At 54.6% G+C, this 24,324-nt stretch overlaps 5 protein-coding genes across 5 annotated transcripts; 3 read left to right on the top strand and 2 right to left on the bottom strand.

The window, feature by feature from the left end:
- Positions 1 to 201: 201 nt before the first annotated feature.
- Positions 202 to 1,105, top strand: B0I36DRAFT_356159 (uncharacterized protein; the record flags this gene model as incomplete). Its single annotated transcript, XM_046157546.1, has 2 exons — positions 202 to 273; positions 806 to 1,105. 2 exons carry the CDS (start codon positions 202 to 204, stop codon positions 1,103 to 1,105), a joined length of 372 nt encoding a protein of 123 aa, XP_046004437.1.
- Positions 1,106 to 5,305: 4,200 nt separating this feature from the next.
- On the top strand, positions 5,306 to 6,126 carry B0I36DRAFT_369899 (uncharacterized protein; the record flags this gene model as incomplete). Its single annotated transcript, XM_046159845.1, has 2 exons — positions 5,306 to 5,398; positions 5,518 to 6,126. The coding sequence occupies 2 exons, from the start codon at positions 5,306 to 5,308 to the stop codon at positions 6,124 to 6,126; spliced, it is 702 nt and encodes a 233-aa protein (XP_046004438.1).
- A 4,048-nt stretch (positions 6,127 to 10,174) lies between these two features.
- B0I36DRAFT_256757 (uncharacterized protein) lies at positions 10,175 to 11,173 on the top strand (the record flags this gene model as incomplete). Its single annotated transcript, XM_046150961.1, has 4 exons — positions 10,175 to 10,489; positions 10,552 to 10,605; positions 10,665 to 10,838; positions 10,889 to 11,173. The coding sequence occupies 4 exons, from the start codon at positions 10,175 to 10,177 to the stop codon at positions 11,171 to 11,173; spliced, it is 828 nt and encodes a 275-aa protein (XP_046004439.1).
- A 2,224-nt stretch (positions 11,174 to 13,397) lies between these two features.
- Positions 13,398 to 15,230, bottom strand: B0I36DRAFT_400001 (uncharacterized protein; the record flags this gene model as incomplete). Its single annotated transcript, XM_046161656.1, has 1 exon — positions 13,398 to 15,230. The coding sequence occupies one exon, from the start codon at positions 15,228 to 15,230 to the stop codon at positions 13,554 to 13,556; it is 1,677 nt and encodes a 558-aa protein (XP_046004440.1). The 3' UTR covers positions 13,398 to 13,553.
- A 4,246-nt stretch (positions 15,231 to 19,476) lies between these two features.
- Positions 19,477 to 23,950, bottom strand: B0I36DRAFT_378408 (uncharacterized protein; the record flags this gene model as incomplete). The annotated part of the gene is made up of 8 exons (XM_046160676.1): positions 19,477 to 19,763; positions 20,349 to 20,524; positions 20,587 to 21,222; positions 21,280 to 21,390; positions 21,442 to 22,786; positions 22,814 to 22,938; positions 22,998 to 23,107; positions 23,783 to 23,950. The coding sequence occupies 8 exons, from the start codon at positions 23,948 to 23,950 to the stop codon at positions 19,477 to 19,479; spliced, it is 2,958 nt and encodes a 985-aa protein (XP_046004441.1).
- Between the last annotated feature and the right edge of the window lie 374 nt (positions 23,951 to 24,324).

A 24,324-nucleotide genomic window follows, 5' to 3' on the forward strand; every position in this document is an offset into this window, starting at 1 on the left:
CGTAAAGCCAACACGGGATGCAGCATTAGAGAGCCTCTTCATCAACTCCCGTCGAAGCTCTTATGCAGGTATATGGGTTGGCATGTAATACCTTGCAACAATATGGGCTGCTTCGTGGAACTCTGTTTCATTGGGGCCACAGACACTAGATGCCGGCCCATGAACGTTCGGCACCGACATCATATTGTTGCGCGTGTAAGCATGACTGCTGCCGATGGCCCTCTCCAGCGAGGGGACGGTGACGTCCGAGGCGGTCTCATGGGCTTTTACGAGGTCAGTAGGTTAGTCCTCAGACACAAGTGCATCATCGGGGATTGCGGCAGGCTAGTTCTATGCACCGGTCGTCCATGGACACTCTCGATGTGGATCATGCAAGCCATCAGGCGGTATCCAAGAGAGCATCATAGGGATGGCCCACTGTCCGCAGCTCTCGATCATGAATGGTCGTCGTTGGTGGCGTTAAGAGAATCTCAGACATGGCAGTCAGATGAGGGAGCACGGCACTGATGCTTGTGGCAAGCTAGCTACATCGCGTAATCCTAGCTGGCTGTCTAATCCGTCTCGCAATGGCAGTCACTTTGTACACGAGGTATTGGGAATCGGAACAAAGACCGATTTGATTATCCATAAAGACAAAAATAATGAGCTGTCGAGGTCTATCGTGGGATGCCTATCGTGGGATACAGAACTGCGGCGTTCGGTTCGAGCCTGCGTGTGTTGTACAGCCGGGCGACGTCAACGAGCTGAGTGTGGCGGTGCAGCACCTCGACTAGCTCAGTGCGCTGCTGGATCTCGCTCGATTTAGCCACTTCCAATGTTGTGCTTTCACACGGTCGTCATTGCCGATAACCGCGTTGTGACTGCGCTGGCGACGGAGCACGCCGATCTCTGGCGAGCGTTCAAGGGCGGGCTTAAGGGTTGGCTCACGAACTTTGTCGTCATGGCTGAATTCGGCTTGCGCTTCGGTCGTGACAGGCCTGTGTGGTCGACCTGGCTTGATTGCATTTGCCAATGCGTTGTGTGTCCCGCAGGCAATAACGATCTTGGGTTGAGGATCACGCTCTGGTTGAGGGCCCCTTTATCTCTGGCACATCCATGCAAATGATCTTGTCCTCGTCCTAGGACCGAAGCAGCTGACGACAGCATGTCTCCGGAAAACGCGAACTGCTCGAGCTCCGTCACCTGGATCACCGCTGTCGCACAGCCCCCAGTAGGAGGCGGGGGTGCGGCAATGTATATTGTATCGATCATTCTATGACCAGCCCTAGAGTCCTGATTGCTTTCATGCATGGGGTGTGCTTGTCCGAGAGAGAGCGGTCGAATTGCCCACATTGGAAACCCCCAAGGTCCTATGACGCGGCAAAAGATAATGGGCGGCAGTTGGTGTTCGAATGGCATTTGCTTAGGTGGAAACGTGCCGTGCTGGCAAACAGTTGGCCCCAGATATGCATCATGCCGCAGCGATGATGAGCTCTGCGATTGGCCGTGGCGAGTGAGGAATAGCTGCGAACGGCATTTCGACTTTACGTGGCCCTTCAGTAGGGAGCCTTTCTCAGCTGCTGTCAGGATGACATCTTTTGTGCTGTTGCATCGACAGAGCGATAATCGCGAGCCATCGAAAGGCAACTTATCACAGAGATCTGGGAACGACTTAGCATGCCATAAACAGCAGCACGAAGCGTGTAAGATGACCAACCGAGGATGCTGTCGAATTCGGCATGACCCCGGACACTGACCATCCCCATGCAGCTTCCTGCCTGACCTCAACATGTAAAACCTTCTGAGTTGCAATGCGGAAGTAGTGCTTCAGTTGCTCCCACGTTGTGCCCCAAGGAAACTACGGGATGACATATCAGCACCATCCAACAGCTGAGCCGTCACACGTGGACAAATGACTGACGTTACCGAAAATGATGTAAAAATACACCAGTCTGTGGGCCTGGTGGCGCCGTCAATGACCACTCACGCATGCCGGGCTATGAATGGCGTTGGCACCGTGATGGTTGACAGCTCGGGGTAGTCCCACTTGCCAGAGTCGTAAGGAAAAGGAATAGAAGGTGCACTAGTCAATGACGAGAAAGCAGCCGCTGAACAGGAGCGAGATCATCAACTCCCCATCACCTGCAGTGGGGCGGTAAGCAACATAAACATAGGCCTCCGAGGGCCGAGAAGTTGCGCTCTGTCCGCAGGACGGATCATCAGATGAACAACACCGCGCAGGGATAGCCCTGTCGAGCCATGCTACTCCACAGGCGGGCTGCTTCTCCAGCTGACGTCGGGAACGGTGTACTAAGATGACCAATGTGGCTTTCAAGGCCTGTCGAGATGGGACATCACAGCCCTCGCCACGGAAGACGAGGCCATGACTGCAATCAGCTCAAGTCGGCGCCACTTTGAGGCTTGGACTGGCCAAAGCGCCAGCCAATGAATAGCACGCCAGCTCGTCTCCTCCGAGAAGTGGTCCTCTCATCATCCCTGGCGACTCGAGAGGTGGTGTGCAGTCTGTTGTGAATCAGTGGGGCAGCCGCCATCCATGACGCGGAACAGGCCTGACAGGCAAGTCCAGATGTTGCCAACGTAGTGCTCAGCCGGACGGCCTGTGGGTACGCTGCACTGAAGTCACTGTTTGAGCGCGAGCCTGGGCCACGCTAGCGGAAGCGGACAAGACCTGGTCAGGGTTCCTGTATCGGCCAGAATGCTGCAAACCGAGGTGCCCTGTACGCCTCGATGAGCGAGCTCTGGCGCGGACGAGTGTCAAAGTCACCAGTCCACTCACTGCGGTCTACATGAGGTCCCGTTCCAGGACAGATGAAGACGATATTGGGACATAGATGTCAGCACAACGAAGGGATATTTTTGTCGCAAGCAAGCACTCTGTCGGTGGATACAGTACAAGGTCATACCCTCAGAGACCACACATAGGAGTTCCTGACCAACCACAGAAAATGGGCTCAGCGTCTGTTGCCGGGCCTCGGGAGATCGCTAAGGCGTAAGTACCACTGCCTGAACCATGAGAAGGTGGGCCACATGTTCCCATCGAGCAGGTGGTCCTGCAGTGTGTATCGTTTGTCTAGGCTTATGTTGGTCATCGAGCCTTGCCACCCTTGATTGCTCACTGACTGAATCCTGCATCCTGACGCCGGACGCCTGATGCCCGATGCCTGGATCGTGTCCAGAAAGGCTCATATGCATTGGTGAGACGTGTCCCGGTTCGCTTGGGTCGTTCTAGGCGCTTCAGCCCTTGTAGTCACTCATTCAGCGTTCTGTCTGTTGACAGTGAGCGCAAGCTGTTGTAGTCTCTGCTTGATTAACGCGGTCGCGCCAACAGCTTAAATGCGATACTGCCGCCGCTTCTGGACGTAAACGATGAGTTCCCAGATACCACATCATTACTGCCCCACCACAAAACAACGCTCCACGCTCGCACGGCACCAGCCAAAGTCCATCGCCTGCCGTCCAGCCTCACGCACACTTGGAGGTCACTGTCGCTCAGACTGACGAAACTGAAAGTTTTCAGATTATTGGAGTCAGAGAGGCGAGCTCAAAAACGTGTTGATTGGCGACACGTCCTCGAAGCCATTGGCGGACAGAAGAAGATGAACTCAGAGAACCGCCTCTCTCCCTGTCCTGGGAAGAGATCACGGTAGCGCTCCTCGGGCTAGACCGCAGGCTCCACAACTGCTGCCATTGCGTCTAACCATGGTGAAGTCCCTATACAGATCCAAACCTGAGAAGGAACCCAGAGAGCAGACGACTGTACCATGGCGTGCAGTCCATACTCAAGCGGCGAGTAAAAGACCTCATACCAGCCGCGGGCACGATTTCTCCGCGGATGGTGGCCGCTTCAGCACACATCCTCGCCAATCCCAAGCTGATCGTCTTGCTAGCCATACTGCGACCACATACGGCATCTAAAATTTCCCCAACCGGCCAAATACGCCTCCAAGAGTGCCTGGGTATGACGTGGTTGTATCTCACATGAATGCGCGTAAATACAAGAACTGCCCCCAGCCACTACCGGTAGAACCTGGGATATACTCGATGAGCTCCGATGACATCTCGCGTGCTGCAGCAGGGCGTATCCATCAGAAGTCGAGAAAAGATTGGCCACAGTTGGCTGACAAACCCCTTTCAGAGCTTGGGAGCGTTCTGGCCTCAACACCAGGTCAAAGCTCTGGGTTTCAAATCATCACAATGGTCATCTACGTTCTCGGTACAATCAAAAGTGAGCAAGCTGACAGTGATTGCACTGTAGTTGCTGTGCCCTCACCTCATATTTGCGCCTCGTAAACCTCGTCAACTACTGGCCTTCTTGTACCGTCTCTCTCGTACAAGGTGCTGCTATGAACCATCCACAACCAGCACAAAGTTGCTCGGAAGTTCTCGCTTGGAACTGCGCCCCAAATCTTTCCCAGCAGTCTTGCCAGAGCCAATCCAGCAGTGGTTTCTCTGCTGCACGACCTGGCAGTGAGCTGCCCAGATCGAGCAGCGGTGAGTGTTTGTGTTGGCAATGGCTAACTCTCGCAGGGCTGGCACGCCGAGCATGCAGGTTGGTAATGGTGCAGCACCAAGACACGCAAGGCTCTGGTGGCTTGATAGCCGCAAATCACTAGCAGCACGATGAGCCAGATCAGGTAGTGATAGCCGTCGCTGTTGCAAATCACGGTCATTCACAAGGGGCGCTCTCTGTTATATTGAGGGTTGACTATGGCCTGAAGGCGCACTTGGAGATTTGTGGCTTTCTGCGCCGGCACCGAGACTATGCTTGGCCGCTGATATGCTAAAGAGGATGAAAATATCCATCTGCCTTTGCCATGACATCCGCGCTCCCTCCAGAAGTCCCTTGCCCCCATCGCTTGCAGCAGCGCTCCGCCATCCGCGTCTCTCGCAAGCACATGCCCCATAGGGCCTCGAAAGCTTGCCTACTCATTGCCTTCCTCCTCACACAGGGGGATCCACAAATATCGCACATCGGTTCCTGCTTGTTCATGTCTTCGATCATCGGTTATTGTCTCTAAGCTTCGCCTTGATGCCCCAGGTTACCCGTCGCTAAGAGCAACCATCGCTCCTCGTAGCCAGCAAATTTTCTGTGCTATGACTTATGACGCTTGTCAGTGCCACACCGACAAGTGACCGCGTGGTCCCTGCGGCACAGTCACACTCTCTCCGTATATCCTAGTCAACCTCTTGACTTACGAGCCAATACACTCTGTCAGCCAGTACAGTCACTATCTTTTGGTAGCTTCAGCGTCGACAGTGCGCTGTCGATGTCTTTTTAGAGGCTTGTCACCATAACGACAGCATCATGGCTCGTGTCAGAGCCCACAAGATGGCATCCCCTCCACCCCTCAAGAAGCGAAGCGACAGGCAGATGCATGCCAGCGTGTACATGCCCTCTGTGGGGGACGGCCCTGGGAGCTGCGCACCCCCATCGCCACGTACGAGAGATCCGGCAACGTCAACACGACATCGTCTTCCTCGACGAGACGCCACCAGCGCGACCTTGAACATCCACAGGACTGGTCTGACAACATCCTCGACACACTACGCAAGCTCGCCCTCAGCACCGCCCTACAACACGCCATTGTCCGGGTAGGCTACCACGCGGCCCTACTCAAGATCAGCAGGCTGTTTGTGCGCCTTGCAAGGACCGTTACGACCGAAGTGCAAAATCGAGCGGGAGCGCACCCACCAAATCTCAAGGCGGTCTTGGGTCCCATCATTAACCGCCGCAACAAGAAGAGCTCGCTCAGTGTTGCAGCGTCTCCAGAAGCCGCACATAGAGACTCGAGAGCCAGCATTGTGGGCCTCCGGTATGGCTCAGACACTTTGAGAAACCTGCCCAGTCTGCCACTGAGCTCGAGACGCGGGGCGGACCAGGAGACAATGGTCATGCACTTGGTGTCGCGGCGCTCGTCTACGCCGCCGCCTGAAGGCAGAGCGAGGTTGCCCGATGCACGAGGGCTGTACCCAAGCAGTTCAAGACATCGTTACCAGGGCCTCGAGAGCCTGTGCGACTACCGCCCAGGCTGCCCTTTGGCGCCCACCAGCGGCACCACTCCTACCACTGCCCGAGCACTCAGACGAAGCAAAATTTGCCTCCAGCACCATCACTGCTGTCTCTGACCAGGTTGTCACTAACGGGCAAGAGCGGGTGATTGCCTGAAAGTTCAAGATCTTCGACAACGAAGGTGGCGCGGGATCTCGCCGATTTCATCGAGCACATCACGAAGAAATACCGTCTGCAAACTCAACTGTCCTAAAGCGCGACGGTGTTACGTCGCGAAAACCTGAATGGATTAGAATGGTCCGAAAAGGAAAACGACTCGTTAAGGAAGTCTCGGAACCATTTCTGTTATCGCTCAAGCAGGATCAGACAAGAGCATCCCTTGTACACACAAGATCGGGGACAACCTGCAGTGGTGGTACACGGGGCGGACAGGCAAAAGTCTTTGGAGGACCCCATGTTCTTTTCTTGCAGAGAGGCCCTCTGGCTTGCCGAGCGTGATCTGAGGCTTGTTACTGTCTATTTCCAGGTGGCAGAATAATGTGGGGCGAAAGCGCACGGATGAGCCCCCTGCCCTGGCACTGGCTATTTGATGCAAGGCTTGTCGTGCAGAAGGCGAAGGCAGCTCTAGCGAGATATTCAGGTCATGATTCTATGAACGACTAGTGATTGCGTATCCTGATTAGTCTACTTGGTGAAGAAACAACAGAACGAGGACAAAGGTGACACTCAGTGCACTAAACATTGCCGTGAGCACGACTTCAACTGTAGACGACGCTCCTTATGGACTGACATCGTCCTGCTGGGTGTCAGGCGTAATTGATATCGACCTCTACATCTGGATGCCGGCTCTGTCTTGGAATCATGTGAGACAGTTCGGCGCGGAATCATTGGTGTATGCCTTGGGTCATGCGTCCCTCAGGTGTCAGGGCAAGTGCTGGCCTTGGAAAGACACCGTTCCGTCGCACAGCACCGCCGTCCCCGGACTCCCATAGGCTTGATCTCAATGTGTTCGTGGTTGCTGCTGGAGATTTGCTTTACCGAATGACGCCTGCTGCAGCTTCTGCCGTGGCTGCAGGGGGCGCCACGATCACATTGTTGATGCTGTCGCATCGCTGTTGTCGCCTTGACTGTTGGGGATAAACTACCGTCATATCGGAGCTGTCTTGATAAGTAGTGGCTCAGAATTTCTCTGCGTAACATTTGATAGCCGCCAGGTCCTTCCATCGCTAGCGGATGAGCTTTATGCAGCAGTCTACAATAGCAGCTAGCAGTCCACAGAAAACTTGAACTCGACGCTCGACTTCAAGTAGGGAGAAAGACAACGCAAAAGGTTGCATGCCCGCGACTGCTGGTAAAGAGACAGCTGTTGTTCTGGAGAGCTGACTTCGCGAGACGGCAGACCGTGCACGTATCGGTGGCGTAGAAACTGAACAGAAGGGGAGTGGGGAGGCTTTGGTCATGAAGTCCATCACGGTCGCGTTGGCGCCGCTGGTTCACAGGCTGAAGAATCGTCTGATAAACATCTTGCAGCTATGCCTCTATAAGTGATGTGACTGGCCAAGATGATCCACATCATGCAATGAGGCGCTGCAGTTGACGTTATACAGCCTATCAGGCATTGAACCGCCGAAGCAGCCGTGTGATGATAGTCGCATTGTCTGATTGCGTCCTAGCCATGCTGCCCAAAGTCGACCGCTAACCTCCCGAATCTGCATTACTCGCGTCCGAATGTGGAAGGTTGCGCCGGGAGAAACTCATCAGCACTGGTGCTCGACAAGCCTTGGGGGCCAACCCGGATTTTTCAAGCACCAAACCCGACTTTGAAGCAATAGGTCGTCTGGTCCTCCTGATGGAGAGCATTGAACCCAAACTTTTGTTCGCTCTGCTGTTGTCGTGAAGGTAACAGCTGAACACGATGATTTTCCCGTCGAGGTGGCGGGAAGTGATTGGCTACAACGACCCGGGAAAATTACAAGCATGTTGGGTACTTGTCGGCGTGTCATATCTCAAGACCTGTTCTCGACCATCTGTACATAGGCGAAATGAAATTCTTCAAGACCTTGTTTGGCTTCAAGCTGAAGCTCATTCTCCACGAGTACAATTAATTGGCGAAAGGATGTTAATTCAGAGCGTTCCTCTCGGTCGTTGATCTGGGCGGTGACCTCGATTGTACTCCCCGTTTTGTAGTCCACGCACGTCCACAATTAGGAGCAGCATTTACTTCAGAGTCTGTAGGAGGACAGGGAGCTGTTTCTTCACGGTTAGTTGGCACAACCCCGGAAGTCATCGCGTAGGTTCAACCAAATGAATGGCTGCTTCAACTGTCGAATGGAGTCACCACACGTGGGGCGCCGGACGTAGTGGGGCCACGTGGGGGTTTCACGGATGAGCGGTCGTCCGACAGATCGTCGTCAATGTCAAAGGCCGCGGGTCGGAATCGGAGCACGATATTTCAGCAGCCTCTGGCTGACGGATTCTTTTTTATCTCTTCCATCTCTTTTAGCGGTCGCCTCCCTCAGCATGAGCTGTTGCCGACCGTGTGCTTTGACGTGATAGGGTGAGATACTCTAGGCAATTCTCAGAATACGAAAAGAGAAGAGAAGAGAACAAGGATGGCGCCAGACGGTCGGACTCTGGATGCATGGGCTGATGTCAACTGGACTCGAAACGATGTTCAACATTTGTGTGCGTAACAGAGAGAAACACGAGGCGTCTTGCACGTAGAGAGGCCGAGCCCTGACTTCAGAACAAAGGCTGTGATGCCTGGCTGTCTTTGTGCTCTGAGCGAGTCGTGAGGTCGCTGTCCCTGGGCTGTGAGCAGTCTGCTTGCCCCGCAGCCCCGGTATATACGTCTAAGCCATGCGAAGCCCGCCCTGCCACAGGCAGGCGGCGCCGAGCACCAACTGAGGGTGGTTCAGATGACTACTGCCATCGCACGTCGGTCAGATCCCATGAGTAAGTCGTCTCGAGCACGCATCGGCCGTTCCGAGCACCAGCGAACCACAGGTGCAGCGAGTAAGCGCTGGGTCTTTCCGTCGTTGTGCCTGCACGGAAGACTATGTCCCAGAAGGACTGACGTCTTCCTCGCTCGCTGGGTGGTCATGTCGACACGGAGCCGGAGACACACTCGGCATGGCTTCTGACGCTGTCCAACCACAGGACCGAAGCTGCGTGGACATGCGGAGTACTTTCAGGGCACATCTCGAGGGTGTGGCACTAGTGCAGCCACGTCCAGCGATCTTCAGCCTCACAGAGTACCCTAGCATCTGCATGGATCAAATCAACCGCAAGGACAAGGATATGTTTCGCGGAGCCAAAAGCAACATTCGAGCATTGGCTGCGTGTGAGATCATGCTCAAGTGGCAGCGCCGGGATTCGCCGCCTTTTGATGAGTTTTCTTTTTCGTGATAACAAGCCCTGCCACGCTGTGAGACAAGCGGCTGACGGCCCGGCTCGCAGCCGATACCACAAATGTGGACATCACCACTGCGTGTCTCGTTCTGGCTGAAGACCCAAGTGGCATTGTCTACGATTGTGAGACACGAGACAGCACCGCATGTCCAGCGAGAAAGGTCGAGACTCCCTCAAGAGCGCACTCTGCAGACGTGCACCCAGCCGTTCGACTCCATACAAAGACAGGCTGCTCCGACGAGAATGCCGCCCTAGGCACATATATGGATCTTCATCTTGCCTCACACTCTCATCTTCTCAGTAGTTCTGACTTCCGACTAGCCTCACTTGGCTTTGCTTGTTTTCCCCCTCGAGCGATTGACTTCTTGGGCTGTCGGCACCAGCATGGCGGGGGTTCACCCTTTGCCAGCTCCTTGGAGTGACCAATGGGCCGACACAACCAGGTCCAGCCTCCACCTTGGCCACTATGAAGAATTCCCGATCTCGAATGATGACCCGCGGCTAGCGACGATGTACCCCACGGCACACATGGTTCCATTCCACGACAGCTTTCTAAATGCAACGCCAACGATAGACTTGCTGTCATCAGCCGCGATCTATCAATATGAGAGAGCTCGCATGATGAGCATGAACGTTCAGAACAGCAACACCAACATAGCCTATGTACGAGGCAGTGACCAACAGACTTACATACCAGCCCAGCCCGTCAAGCAGGAACAGGAGCATTATATGTCCCCGGCCTCGCCAGCCTCGATGAAGGACGTCGTCAGCAGCAAGACCATCATGTCATCCGTCCCTGCAGATCCCGAGAAGCAGACCGTATTCCACACAGATGTGGACATTCTTATGAAAACCATCCAAGAGAGAACGACGATCTCAGCCGCCGCTGACCATGGCGAGTTTCGCTACCCGTCGCCGCCTCACGCTGAATCGAACCCCGAGTCTTCAAGTGGCTCACGCAACTCAGAGAAGCGCCACCCTTGCACAATCCCGAATTGCCCAATGAGATTCTCCCAGAAGACTCACTTGGGCACACACGTGAGATCGCACACTGACGAACGGCCATATGTGAGCACATCCCAGTCGATCCTTCCTTACTTGCAGCAATGTAGACTTACCCACGGAAATAGCCTTGCACCCAGCCTGGATGCAACTACCGCTTCTCTCAACTGGGCAACCGCAAGGTACGCCTGAGTTTTGGCTTCATGCTGTGACTCGGCTTATACTGACTGGTGGCATGTAGACGCATGAGCGTCGTCACACTGGCGAGAAGCCTTACGCGTGTGAGATTTGTGGCAAGCGATTTGCTCAGCGCGGCAACGTACGTGCTCACAAGGAGACACACAACAACTTCAAGCGCTTTGCGTGCCGAGTCGACGGGTGCACCAAGAAGTTCAGCCAATTGGGGAACATGAAGGTCAGTATCCCCCAATTTAAACGAGCAACAAAATGCTGATGGCAATCCAGACACATCAAAACAAGTTCCACACAGAGACAATCAAAGCTCTAACTCAAAAGTTTGCCGCGATATTGCGTACTGGGGAAGAGCTCAAGGGGGGACACAAGGAGCTCTTTGAGTACTTTGCAGTGCATTACAAGAACAGCAACAAGGGCATCAAAGGCCGCGGCAAGGACCGCAAGGTGAATAACAACAGCTCGTCATCAGCGATGCCCTCAAGCCACTGCCCCGAGTTACAGCAGTCGACGCAGCGTCAACCACAGCATCAGATGCCTTACGGGAATCTGTACTAGGGGGTGTCCCCATCCAACGCTTTTGGGCACGTAGTGCCCACCCACCGTGAAAGCCACGGTAACGACGAGTACCACAGCCCGACAGCAGAATTTCTAGATCACATGCCGCTGAAGATGGGCACGATCAATACAGCTTCAGAACACATACAGCACACAGCATGTAGGGTTAAGAAGGTGCTACATGATCGCCGTCGTCAAGTACCTGTCGGCGTTTCCATAGTTGACACATTCTCGGAAGGAATTCTTAGCTTCTTATTGGCAACACAACATGCCCATCGCAGGAGGGAGTGTGAGCCAGCCGAGAGAATGGAGCTTGTAAGGGCAACTATATACACATCCATTTTAGCGAACCTCTTTGTTAAGGTCTAGCTGTGGTTTATGATATAACACAGCAGAAACTTTCACTGTTCTGCCTGTGGCAGCAGCCATGGTGAAACCGATTGCGAAGTATTCTCGGATACGGACTAGCGTGGCGGAGTGAAGGCGGAATCTACATATGAACATGGCGAGGACGACCATGAGAGGTCGTGCGGTGCTGCTGTTGACAATGAATATATTGACGTCAAGGGGCCAGTGAAGGATGACAAAGATTGCGGCATACCCGTGCATGTGGCCAACAGATGCTCAAAAACGTCCTCACATAGCCTCATTGCAGGTGTCTAGGCACGAGCTTTCAACTGTGTACTTGCCATAGTTGAGACGCATCGTGACTCGCCATGTAGAGCCTGCGCACGATTAGCTTTGGAGGCAGCGAGCGACGAGGACATATGGTGGAGTCTGTATTTGGTCTAGAAGCTCAAGGCGGCTCAATGGCTTTCAAGTGACGTCACTATCATGGCAACCATTGGTTCTTTCACAGTGGAGCTGTACAACTGTGGCATGGTGCATCGGCAGAGACCATCAGAGCGGTGTCGAGGTGGTGATGAACTGCGGAAATGCTGGCATGGATGGCGGATGTCCTCACGGTGATTGCGTCGCCCCAAAACACACATTTCGCTGGCATGATCATGCACAAAGCATCGCGAGATTATGCTAGAGCCAAGATATGACACAGAGCCAATGTATTCAAGGCCAAAACAAATGCCATCATGCGAAATGCGGACCCAACAAACAGATCTCGACCGATCTTATTGTGCCAGAATGAGGACCCTACAGTTCTTTTCCGTCGCCATGCAGAAATTTGGCGGACTTCCAAGGCTGCTCAGCTCCATATCATAGAGTTTAGGGCCCCGACCGCCGAGATGCAACAATTTCCTATCAATCAGCTCTGCCCGCCCAGAACATTAGCCTAAGTCTTGCGATTAGCCCTACGATGGAAATGAGAGACACTCATGATACACATACATACGGCCGTTGCGAGAGTCCGAAGCTGTCATGTTCTAACTCGACCTGGGGTATCGCCGTCCGAAGGTGTTCCTACAAATATCAACAAGCATGAGCAGGACCAGGAATCCGATAAGAACAATGAATATCCAAAGAAGCGAATGGATGAAGGACATTTTGAATGCTGCTTGAGCTAGTGATTGCGGTAATGCTCAAGTCGACTGCACAACACGGCGGTGCGTGCAGATGAGTATATATTTATACGTAGGCAAGCTAAGGTGGCTGATGCTCGGCTGTGTAGCAATGCCCTGCTAAGCCACATTGGGACCGCCTTGGTAGGGTCCATGCACAACAGCCTAAGGATATGTTTGACAATCAACTCGCGAAGCGTTGATCACTAATGCAGTCTACGTTTGACTGGCTTTCTTCTCCTGCGCTTCAACGAATCTGCACAGCCTCTCAGATTTCGCGTGTCCCCCCTGCGATCAGCAACAGATTCTGGCATTTCGTACTATCCCAGAATACTTTAAACACAGTCAGCCGTTGGTGTAGACGCTATCAGAGTAGAGGCGATGTATTTATGTACGGGCAATGACACCCATGCATGAGCTCTGACATCAGGTGAGCAGCGTATGCTGCAACCGAGTGAGATGGAAGGGCGATCTTAGGGATTCGGAATTCAGGGACCGACCGTCTTGGGCATGAGGACCAGTCGTGGTGCGTCACCAGACATCTGTGTCACAAGGTTGTACGTACAAAGCTGTGCTGTTGGTTTTCCCAGAGTTGGCCTGATCATGCGATTCACTGATGGCAAAAATGCTGCAAATTTCGAAGTTTCAATTATTTCAAACCGGAATAAGCCGAACCTTATCTATAAACTTTTCTATCTCAAATCAAGACTCCGTGTCGTCTAACTGTATCTAATGTCTATTTCTTTCTGCGTCATGAAAAAGAGAATCAGGTGCTTTTCCTAAGGCATAACTCAGGGCAACAATTGCACTTCCTACAGGCATTGTATCGAGATGCTTTAAATGAGCCGGAGATCCAACCGAAAAGGTCAAGCAGTTTGCTCAATCATGTCGAGGACCTCCCAACATGAAGTGATGCCCGCGTGCTTCTGCTCGTCAACGAGCGCAGTGAACTCGCGGGCGTCACCGCTCTTGAGGGTGATCAGAATCTCGTCCGGGCTGCGCTTGCCGTCGCGGCATACGCGCGTCGAGGGCTGGACGAGACCGTATGAAGCGCCGCCATAGCCGGACGCGACCTTGCGGATGCAGTCAGGGGCCTTGGGTGAGGAGAAGCACGGGAACTTCCAGCGGATCGGGGTGACCCGGTCCCCAGTCTTGCCCATGAAGCGCCAGGTGTTGAAGATGAAGACGTACGGGTCGGCCTGGTCGGCGCTGACCTGAATCCGCGAGGGGTCACCGCCTTCGCGAAAGTAGTTCTCAAAAGTCTCCTCGTAGGCTCGGCGGAACTGAGGCAGGCGCGCAGTCTCGACGGCCTTGCTGATGTGGATCTCGAGCTTGCGGAGCTCGGCCGGGTCATCGAGAGCCCTGATGAGGCGTAAAACAGGGTACGAGACCTTGCTGTAGACAGCGCGGCTGCCAAGCTCATCATCGGCACGATTCAGCCCGACCGCGAAGAGTAGGTCTGCGAGCGGCTCATCTTCAACGTCGGCCTCGATGCCCGTGGTTATCTCATGGCGGCGCTTGAAGCGGCTGGCCCGGTCTCGAGAGGTCATGGTAAGGATCCAGGCCTGTGCGGCTCTCTTGCAGAAACGAGTGCACGAGGCGTCGTCCGTGCCGGGGGTCGAGACTTGGACGAGAAGCTGTGTCAGGGGTCCAGGGGGCGTCGTGGTGCCTCGGTGAGCAAGTGGCCCAGACTCGCAGCCCTTGGCCGCGTACGCGCAGTGTTGGTCGAACTGGACAGCCTCATGCTGCCCATGCTGCCTTGATGAAGTCGACGCGGGAGCACTGCTACTGGTCGAAGGTGCAATCGAGCCACGGCGGGCCATGCTCTTCCAGCTGGGCTCACCGAAGCGGAGCTGGCGGTGCCGTGGCAACTTGATTTCATCCCAGGTGACGGCCGCCAGTGCCTCAATCAGATATTGGCACGAGAGTCCGTCGGCGACAGTGTGATGGAGGAATGTCAGAACGGCGAAACCGTCCTGGTACCAACAGATGGCAGCCCGGAAGACGGGGATGAATTCGCTGTTGGGAGGGGGTACCGCGAACTCGGGGTTGCAGCAGTAGCTCGGGCCGTAGTGCTTCTTCTCCAGGTCGGCGAATGAGACTTGCCGGCAGTCAATCTCCCGTATCTCGATATCGTTGAGCTCTGGCACAGGCCGCGGGTGGAAGCGGATAAAAGCCGTGTCATCCTCAGACAGGACGCCACCAAGGCAGGGCTGGACGGTTATGAGATTCTGCACAGCCTGCTGCAGGTGTGCTGTGATACGTCTTGTGTGCTGGTCGGCTGATGTGCGGAAATATTGGGCCACGCTGACATAGCAGCGTGGTGCGATTTGGTCAAAGACCGAGGCAAACTCTCCGGTCTGCATTATCGTGGACTTGGTCTTGGCATAGCTGGCGGTTTCTGGGGACTTTGACGGCGACATGTGAGGCACCATATGTACAATCTTGTCAACAGCAGCCCTGCCAGGGCCACCGGACAAGATGCCAACGAGACAGCAGGAAATAGCGGTGTCTTGCCTTTCATCTCTGTATCGGTGACTCATGAGGCTCAAATTTCTGCCCAATGTGCAAAATTGTCAGAGCCTTGCGGCGCAGACTCGCGCGCGCGCCTTGTGTTTGTTTGTGGATGTTTGTTGGATGCTGAGAACCAGGATCATGCAGCTACGCCGACATTGGCAAACAGGGTTGGGCTGCGCCTGGATGCACACCGATTGGCGCACCCTCCACTGAAGGCGGATTCACACCAAACCCAGGCGTAATTAACAAGGATACTCTGCCATGGTTCCATACGACCATAACGTCGTCGACACAAACTCACATGGGGCTGTTCAAGTCATTTTTCGCGATCAGCACGCAGCACTGACTGGCCTCATTGGCCGCCAGATGGGGTGTGGATCTGCATTGTTCTACGGCTTCGTCAGTCCCCTCGGGCAGTTCCCACTTGATCGTGCCTGCTTGTCCAACGCTTCGAATAACCATTTCAACTCGCGTGTTTGGCTTATATTGATGCAGTGGCAGAGCCTTCATGCCTCGACAGGAAGTAGATTTGTCCCCAACACCACTGTGCAGACAATTTACCCTGCATGCAGACAACGCACCGTCCTGTTTTGCGAGTGCCGGGCATGCACGGAACCTTGCACACGTCGCCATGCTAAACACCCACCCTGGAATAACCCTCACAGACTGAGTCCACATCAAAACAGAGGTCTGGCGAAACACCACCGAATCGAACACTACATGGTGATGTACTTGGAATGGCGCAGCCCGGTCCATGTCATCTGGCCTCTCCGTTGCGAGTAGATCCCCGTGGGAGTTGTGGGACCAGTGTGAATGAAGGTTTCGCAACTGACGAGCAGGGCAAATTCAATCTAAATGGTGGAAGATTAGTCACGCAAAGCCACCCACAGTCACGGTGAAAGGCACACCAACCAGAACGAGGCAACGGGAGAGAGTGGATTACTTGCGTCCGTGCTTTTCACTCCTGGATGACACAGCCTCATCGAGCGGGGCCACTTCTGCCAAGCAACCTTAACTTGACAACCTCAGATTGGTTGTCTCTTATGCGCGACGTGGGATGGACGGCCTCAAACTGCATCGTCTTCTGGCCAAACGAGCACAGAACAGCAAACACCCGCGGCTACGCTCAACCATTGTCATGTTCGTGCGCATAAAGGCTTCTGCAAGCAACTCGACTATTTTCATCGTTGGCTTTGACGAGCCTGTTCATGCCCTTAGCCTACCTTTGCCTTGAGAAGTGGGGCGTTTGAGACATTACCATAAGAGATGTTACTCCGCTCATTCTGCGAACCTATGCATCTAAACACAGCCAGAGCAATTGTCCGCGATTGGGCCAGGCCTTTTGTGCCTGATTGGCGCCCTGGCGCCGACTTTTGCACGGCGGACACGTGACCTTCTGAAGCGCCTGTCGGTGGGGGATCATGATTCGAACAGCGCTGTCGAGATGAAGCGTTCAGGTCGATCGCCTGGCAAGAGCCCTGAGGATCCCAGCCAGCGCATCTGGCTAGGTCCGCCGCTTAAGGCGCTCATCGAATGCTGGATGCTGGTGCGCATTTGAAGACATTTTGCGGAACGCGAGAGATGCCGAAACCTGTTGTTTTGGCGGGAGGGAAGAAGGGGGGTGGAAGGACGGAGACGGTCGGGCCTAAGGTCTGTATCGTAGTGCCTCACGCGTCCGATGGCTGAGTTAGCCAGCCCTCGCGGTTGGCCACGTATAAATAAGCATGACACGACCGAACGCAGGCACACCAAGCGAGTGAACTGAAGAAACACCACAAACCGTATCGGCGAGGCTACAAGCAGTGCGACAGGATCGTCTTAAGCCTCCCCTCGGAAAGAAGCATATGTAGCTCAATGGCGTGGATAGGCGAAGTTCAGCCAATACCCACTGAAGGAGCAGAGCCTGAGATACATTCTGTGAGCTGGCTAAGAGAGATCTGCCGTATTGCAGGTCGCGAGTTGAGATTCAGATTGAGATCAACGAAATCGGGAACCAAGAACACTGTACTTGTTCGCAGAGGAAAACTCGAGCTTCCAGCAGTGAAGAAAACCCATGTCTTGGGCGCAACCTAACGCTGTCATGTCGGCTGGCATGGCTTCATCGCAATGATGGTTACGGGATGACCCGTGTTGTACCCCTTCACAATCAATCTGCCCTTCAACAATCATTTCCATACTGTCCCCACTGCAGATGGTCGAGGAAAGGGTTGGTCCAGCTTAGTCAAGCCACCTGAGGCAGGAAGTAGGGGAACGACAAAATCTATTCGGGGCTACTCAAGCACCGTTGCGCATCCACTGACGAGTCTCAAATTGCAGTCACCGATGATGCTGGATGCCTGGACGCCTACTAGCTAGGACACGGCCTTTATGGGACATTGATCGTTCGGCCCAGGGAGGCGCCACTGGCCTAATGCGCCCCAGTCTCAGGACACAGATGGCCGGTCACAGCATTCTCTCAGCCTGCATGCCGCCCCAACTGGGTGCAAAATCTGGCTTCCATCCGACAAATCGTAAGGAACCTTGCCCGCAATGCCTCGCGAGGACAAAATCAGACATTCCAGACCCCATAAGTCCTAGGAGGCGTGTCGACGGTGGCCAACTAGAGTTTGTCGACAAATCCAAGCCATGGTCAGCCAACGAATAGTGCAGAGGCGGCACCCTGAAGCTAAGGTTGTACTCACGGGCGACTTAGCGCCGACACATGCTGTGACTGGGACACCGTGCCCCCCAAGCACAGCCGAGAGCCCCAGAGAGCTCTATGACAGGCTGCTCCAGGGCTGCCCAGCTGGCCTCAGAGCTTGCCTCAACTACCAACGCGGCGCCCACCCTGAAATCACTCCTCTCAACAATTGCGAGCTTCCTCCCACTCATGCGCATCTGCCACAGACTATCCTCCTCATGCCACCGCTGCCTCGGTGGCTTCCACGTAGACATTTATGCGAGACGTTTAAGATTGCCTGCAACGCCACCACGTAGTCGTCGCACAGTCCTCAACCTCACCTTGGCACGAACCTCTCGAAGCTCTGGACGCTCTCCTCTCACCGTCGCTTCTCTGGCGGTTGCCAGCATCGCCGACTATCTCACTCGACTCAGACTGCCAGTGTCGGCCGGGGAAGCCGCCAAGCACAAAGACTCTACGGGACGAAGACGCTCACAAGCCGACATCGACTGAGACAGCTTCACCTCCAACCAGCTACATGGGAGATCGCAGCCACTGCTGTTGAGATCTGACAACTACCTGTGCCTGCCAACACTCGTGGCAACGTAACCTCGATACCATTGACGCTTTCTAGTTCTCCACTGATTCCGGCTATGCTCAAAGCTTCCTCTCCTGCGCAACCTGATCGGCGCGTGGCTGCCAGACATCACAAGAGTGCTGTGACGGACTTGGATCCAGCCCCCTCCGACCATGATTGTGCCAATCCACGACGAAACCGTTTCGAGACAAGCCAGGACCTACCCTTGAAGCAGTAAGCGCCAGAGACCAACAGGATATCGAGTCGGTGCTTCAACGAACCCAGACCAGACCCAACCCCTTGCTATCGGCGCAACCACCAACGGTTTTGTAACCTCAAACATTGACGGCAAGATACCACACGACATGAAGAGGCAGGACTACGAGCTTGGCCTGCGCGAGTGTCGTGAACGTGCACGCGAACTGCAAGCCGACGCAACCTCAGCAGCTGAACCATGGCTTTTGCCTTTAGTCGCTGAGGTGACTACGTGCGATCGACGCTCGAACATGCTCAAGTAGCTACCGCCGCTCCCCGAAGCTCACAAAAACACCAGCTCCAGATCTCGATAGTCCATCACCTCTCCGAACCGCCAGCTCCGAAGGGCACCTGTTTCGCAGGCAAAGGAGTCCACATCATCTTACTTGGCCTGGCCACTGCCCGGCTCCCTTGCGGCAGGACAACCGAGAAGGACGATACACATCGCCCTGTCACGCTTTCAATACTCGGCCATGACGACCGCCATCTTTGGAATGCATTAGCCTCAAAGCACAACAGACAGCCCAATGAGCGGCAGTTCTTTGCGGCCGGAGCTTCGCATTTCCGATCAGTAGCGAGAACTCCGACACGAGGTTGGTGACTGTCACCTTTACCCGATTATTGTCGTATATTGAAGGCGAGCTAAGCTTTCCTTATCAAATGGTGCCTGCGCACATAAACGGGCTCCCTTGTCGAGCTCCAACAGATCACTAATTCCATCAACCATCCATGGCTCTGGAAAGTGGTCCAAACTCTATTTGCAGACGTAGACATGACCTTATTAGCACCAGCCAGAAGGAGCAGCTTCGTCCTCCTCCTGAATCATAGCAGCGTCCTGTCCAACTTGATGTCCACATGTTGTGGCCACGGCCGTGCCGGCAGCCCCATTGTCAGAGCCAAACTTCTCAGGGGCCGCAGCAACCACTCCAGACAGGCGTCGCAACATATGCAGGCGCAAAACGGGAGTCGTCAAGAGGACAATCTCATGAACGAAGAAGCCAGGCTCCTTTTCCGGCCCCGTCCCCCAGTCGCCCCTTGATTGCTTGATTTTGATGTATTCGCGACAGTCTAGATCCTGGTCAAAGATCAGAGCTCCCTTCCGTCCATCCGGTGGGCGCGCAACTTCCTTACGGAGAGCATTCCCGTCAGGCTCGTCAGAAGCAAGGTGGCACCGTTAGGTAGGGCGTCCTTGCCTAGCAATGAATATACCGGCTCTTCAAATTCTAAAGGTGTCCTTGACATATATGCGTTGTGTGCGAGCCTGCTGTGGGGCGCACTTGTGCTGATTGACGGGGTAGAAATTGTTTCGAAAGAGAACGCCGAGTTATGCAAGAGTAAGAAGAAAATGAGTAAGACAAACGAGCCTTGTAACCTCTCCAGTGCAGGGCTCTTGATCAAACTCCCAGGATCATGAGGTCGAAAATTTTGGGACAAGGGTAAGGACAGCATGGCGGCCGAGTGCGGTGCCGTGATTCCTTACAGCCGAGAAGTGCTCGTGATGGGACGTCAAACCGATGATCCCGTGGGTGGGTGAATGTCTCCAGGATGACCTGTAGGAGAATCGCTCGTCGCTGAGGTAGTTAATGGCTGCCGCTCGTCATGCTGGAAAAGCCTGAGCTGGTTGGGGATCCTCGCGAAGCAGCCCCAGATCACTTGCCAGTCCATTTAGGATGTTGCGCTCCGACCTCAAGGGGCTTGACTGGTGGGCGATGAGATCAAAGAGCTGAATTGTCCGTTCGAACAGCTCAGATAGCACTTTGCGATCAACAAATCTCGAAAGAAGTGGATCGGTGTAGCAGGCGGCGAGGGTGAGGAGGTTGCCCCATTGGCTATAGTCGAACGAGTCAGGTCTTAATGCGGTGACAAGAGCGGCCGACAGTGTGTTACTTACGCGTGGGCAGTACCAAAAATGTTGGTCACAATGATGTGCTGCTTGGGCGGCATGCCATGGAATGCACTGGTGCTCTTGATCAATGCCTCGATACCGAGGCGGGCATAGTTAAGCGTGCGGGGGTCGACTCCCTCGGGGACCGGGTCGTGGCCATTGTCGATTGCCAAGTCAGGGAGGCTTTCCGGTAGGGGAGGTCGAGGATCTTTATAAGCGCCATACGGGATCGGCTCCTTCTCGAGCAAGTGCCGTACGAAGGGGCGGTAGATAATGACCTGTGACCCCCAGTATTTTGCACGCAGGCGAGCAGAGAGGATATCGTCAGCAGGCGGCTCCTTATCATCCCACCTCAATTCGGCAGGAACCCAGATGCCGCGGGACGTCTTCAATTGGGCTTGGAAATGCTCGACGCCTTCGTCAATCGTCTCTAGTGAAGAGGGTTGGTGTATCTTGTCGGGATTATACAAGTGGCCATGGATCTCATTGAGCTGGCGCCGGAGATGAAGCTGGGCGAAATAGCTACCGGACACCTTGGGACTGTAACCGTGGGTCGTCACAAAGGTTGTGTTCGGATAAGGCATGTTGTCCTCGTGCTGCAGAATGGGACTCTGGGACAGTGGCAGCTCCGCAAGGATGTCACTGAGCACAAAGAAGTCAGCAGGCGGCCAACGTGAGCGAGTTGGACCTATGTCTTACCTTTCTAGCTGCAAGCAGGTCCAGTACGCCAGCAGTACCTGGTTGTCCCTCTTGGATTCCACAGGCACATATCCATTCCCGTTCTTGATCTCGTGGAAACGGTACATGCTCCTGCTTTGAAGTTAGCGCTGCTCAGTGCCAGCCATAGTAGTTTTGACTTACGACCTGATGACCTCCTGCAGAACAGTGCAGCCCTGTTTTATGTACGCCCAGCTTTCCACAGCCCTCGCGAGTTGCCCATGATATAGACCAGCAAGGACCCAAGCATAAACATGCTTGAGACCGATCCCGCCTAGATGACTGCCCAGAATGTCCGTTGCTAGTGCGAAGTACTCAAATCCGGGAATTATGTCGTAGTTTTGCTTGATCTGTGTCGGACGTACTCCTGTCACATTACTCCGCGTGGAAGTACTGCGAATGGGCATAGCACGATCGCACGTGTCCTGTGGCGAAGGCAGTCCAGAATACTGAGAGCGCGAACCGAATCCAGAAGAGTCTTGGATTGGAGACATCGCGTCGCCATTCCGCATGGAGGGCGACCGATGTGGCTGGGCCCCATCTTGCTCCATGACAATATCAGGAATCCTTTGCTTGTGGAGGCAAATCTTGCCAAGCGCACAAACGAGCAGAACGATGGCGCTTGTTATGCTACGGAAAGGATGGCCAGGTTTAAAGATGTTGAAGGATGGTAGCGGATCATCGCCGCCAGGTGAGCGTTTCCTCTTCGCACCGACAGCCTCAGGCAGTGATGCAGCGGCAGATGTTGGCTGGTTGACGAATTTGGGGTTGCTGCTAGATCGCACGCTTGACTGCTGCGAATGCTGGGGGATCTCCTTGAGAAAAAGCACAACCAGCGCATCCAGCTCCTCCAGGATCATGACCGGGTGCATGTTTAGGATGTTCTCCTTGAAGCTGTTGACATATTTCCACACAGTCGATGGCGAAAAATCCGGGTTTCCGTCCGTGCCAATGACGCCGCCTCTGAACGTCATGCCTGCGGCCGGGGAAACCCCTCCAGTCTGGCCCCAGACTTCTGAGTTGGGTGCTGGCGACTGTGCCTCCGAGCTATCATCCTGGAAATCGGTCATGATGTTGTCTGCTCGTGGGTCCGTGTGATCTGCTGGGGCATGTTCCCCCCCAGAGCCTTCTCCCGCCCCACACACGCGCAGCAAGCCGCGAGCCTTTTCCTGTCGAATCGGGAACTCTTCGACATAGCCAATGTGTTCTACAGCGAGATGGCGAGCGACCAGCCGGTGTATCGACTCCCACTTCAACAGCAGTCCTGCCGAGGTAGTGTGGTTTGCGGGCAGCTTCGTCTTGCCTGCGACCGGAGGCCCCGGCTTTTCGTCGCTGTCATTGTGTTCCCAGATCCGGATCGTTTTCTCTGCCGTGTCTGGATCCATGACACTATTCTTTGCCGCATATTCGTCCTCGGCACCTTGGTCATCGGGCGACGGATGGTCGTGCGGGCCTGCATCATCTTGATAATCTTCAACCTCAATCGACTCTATATCAGAGTCCACAGTGCCATTACGGTCGCCTGCGTGGATGGCACTCTCCAACCGCTCAAGGCGGTTATCAATCTTGCCGAAACTCTGCATAAGATCATCTCTCAAGCCATTCAGGACATCCAGTATGTCAGCACTGGCTTTATCGGATCTGCAACACCATAGATTAGTATTCGGCACGTGGACGTCTTGTTCCTTTGCACGACTTACTGCTTGGGTTGCGGGTCGCGGAACACGCATGGGATGTTTCGTTCTCTGCACGTCTTGCACGGTTTCGACTCGTCACACTTGGACTTGAGATGACGACATGAGTCACAAGCCTATGAAGCGGAGTCAGTATTGTTTTGCTGCACAGCGGGCAGGAAGGCTCTATACCTGAGATGCTCTCACCGCCTTCGGTTTGGTACTGGCGGCTTGAGCAATCCCGAGTGGTGTGTGGTATGTCATCCGCGGCGGTGCATGACTTGGATGACCCTCAAGGCCGTATGACCCGCCGGCGTGCCGATTATGATGAGGCACTGCTGTCTGGGGGACCGAATATGGAGCTGGGGGAGGCCCGGAGGTCGTTGGCGGTTGCAGCTGGAGAGGCGGTGCATGGCTTGGGTGAGCCCTATGACCGTATAGGCCACCATCGTACAGGTTATGAAGAGGCACTGGCGTCGGGAGGCCCGAGTATGGAACTGAGGAAGACGCAAAGCTCGTTGGCGGTTGCCGCTGGAGAGGGCCAGGTGGCGGCTGCAGATGTCGACCATGAGTCACATGAACTGGCGGATGGTGGCTGTCGAACGAGTGCTTCGTCAAGTCGGGAGGTTGCGGGGTGGACAGAGGATCGTTTGTGTCTGGTTCTCGCTTCACATCGGACGGCTGTATGGAATGGTCTGGCTCTTGCGAAGAAAACTGGTCTTCGTTGGGGGGAAATGCCCGGGACATTCCGACAGCGCTCGCCATGGCCCCGCGGCGCAGTGGCTCTGCTACGCGTGTGAAGTGCGCAGTACCTGGTCTGAAGAGGAATAAGAAGCACGCGGATTCTGCGGTAGCGACCTCGGCGAAGGCGGCATGTGTCTGAACTCGCTAGGCGGGAATGAGTCGGGCAGTCCGAATTTCATGCACGAACTTATGTATGGAACAGGATCGCCAGGGCGAGCAGTGCCAGGAGACAGCATGTGACGGCTCCATCCCTGTTATATGATGTACATGACCCGTCTCCAGGCCTCACCCACGGAATCAGTGAGTTGTGGGTCTGTCGCGTTGCGGAGGCTGAGGACGAGCGCCACCCAGAGAGACACCAGTTGGGTGAGTGCACAATGATCGCTCCCTGCAGCTGCGGTGCACTAGCGTCATACCGGGAGCTTCAAAGTGTCTGCGACATCTTTTCTTCTTTTAGATACCGTTACCCAATTAAGTTTGGGGGTAGTAGAGGTGGGAGATCAGTGTCTGCGCTCCTGCACCAAGTGGGACCCGCTGCACGCTGAATGCGTGGGGTGTCGACCTCCACATCAGCTAGGGCGCGCTATCTTGGTACTGAAAGCTGCCCCAC

The sequence above is a fragment of the Microdochium trichocladiopsis genome (assembly GCF_020744255.1).
Source record: "Microdochium trichocladiopsis strain MPI-CAGE-CH-0230 chromosome Unknown B0I36scaffold_15, whole genome shotgun sequence".
NCBI classification, from domain to species: domain Eukaryota; kingdom Fungi; phylum Ascomycota; class Sordariomycetes; order Xylariales; family Microdochiaceae; genus Microdochium; species Microdochium trichocladiopsis.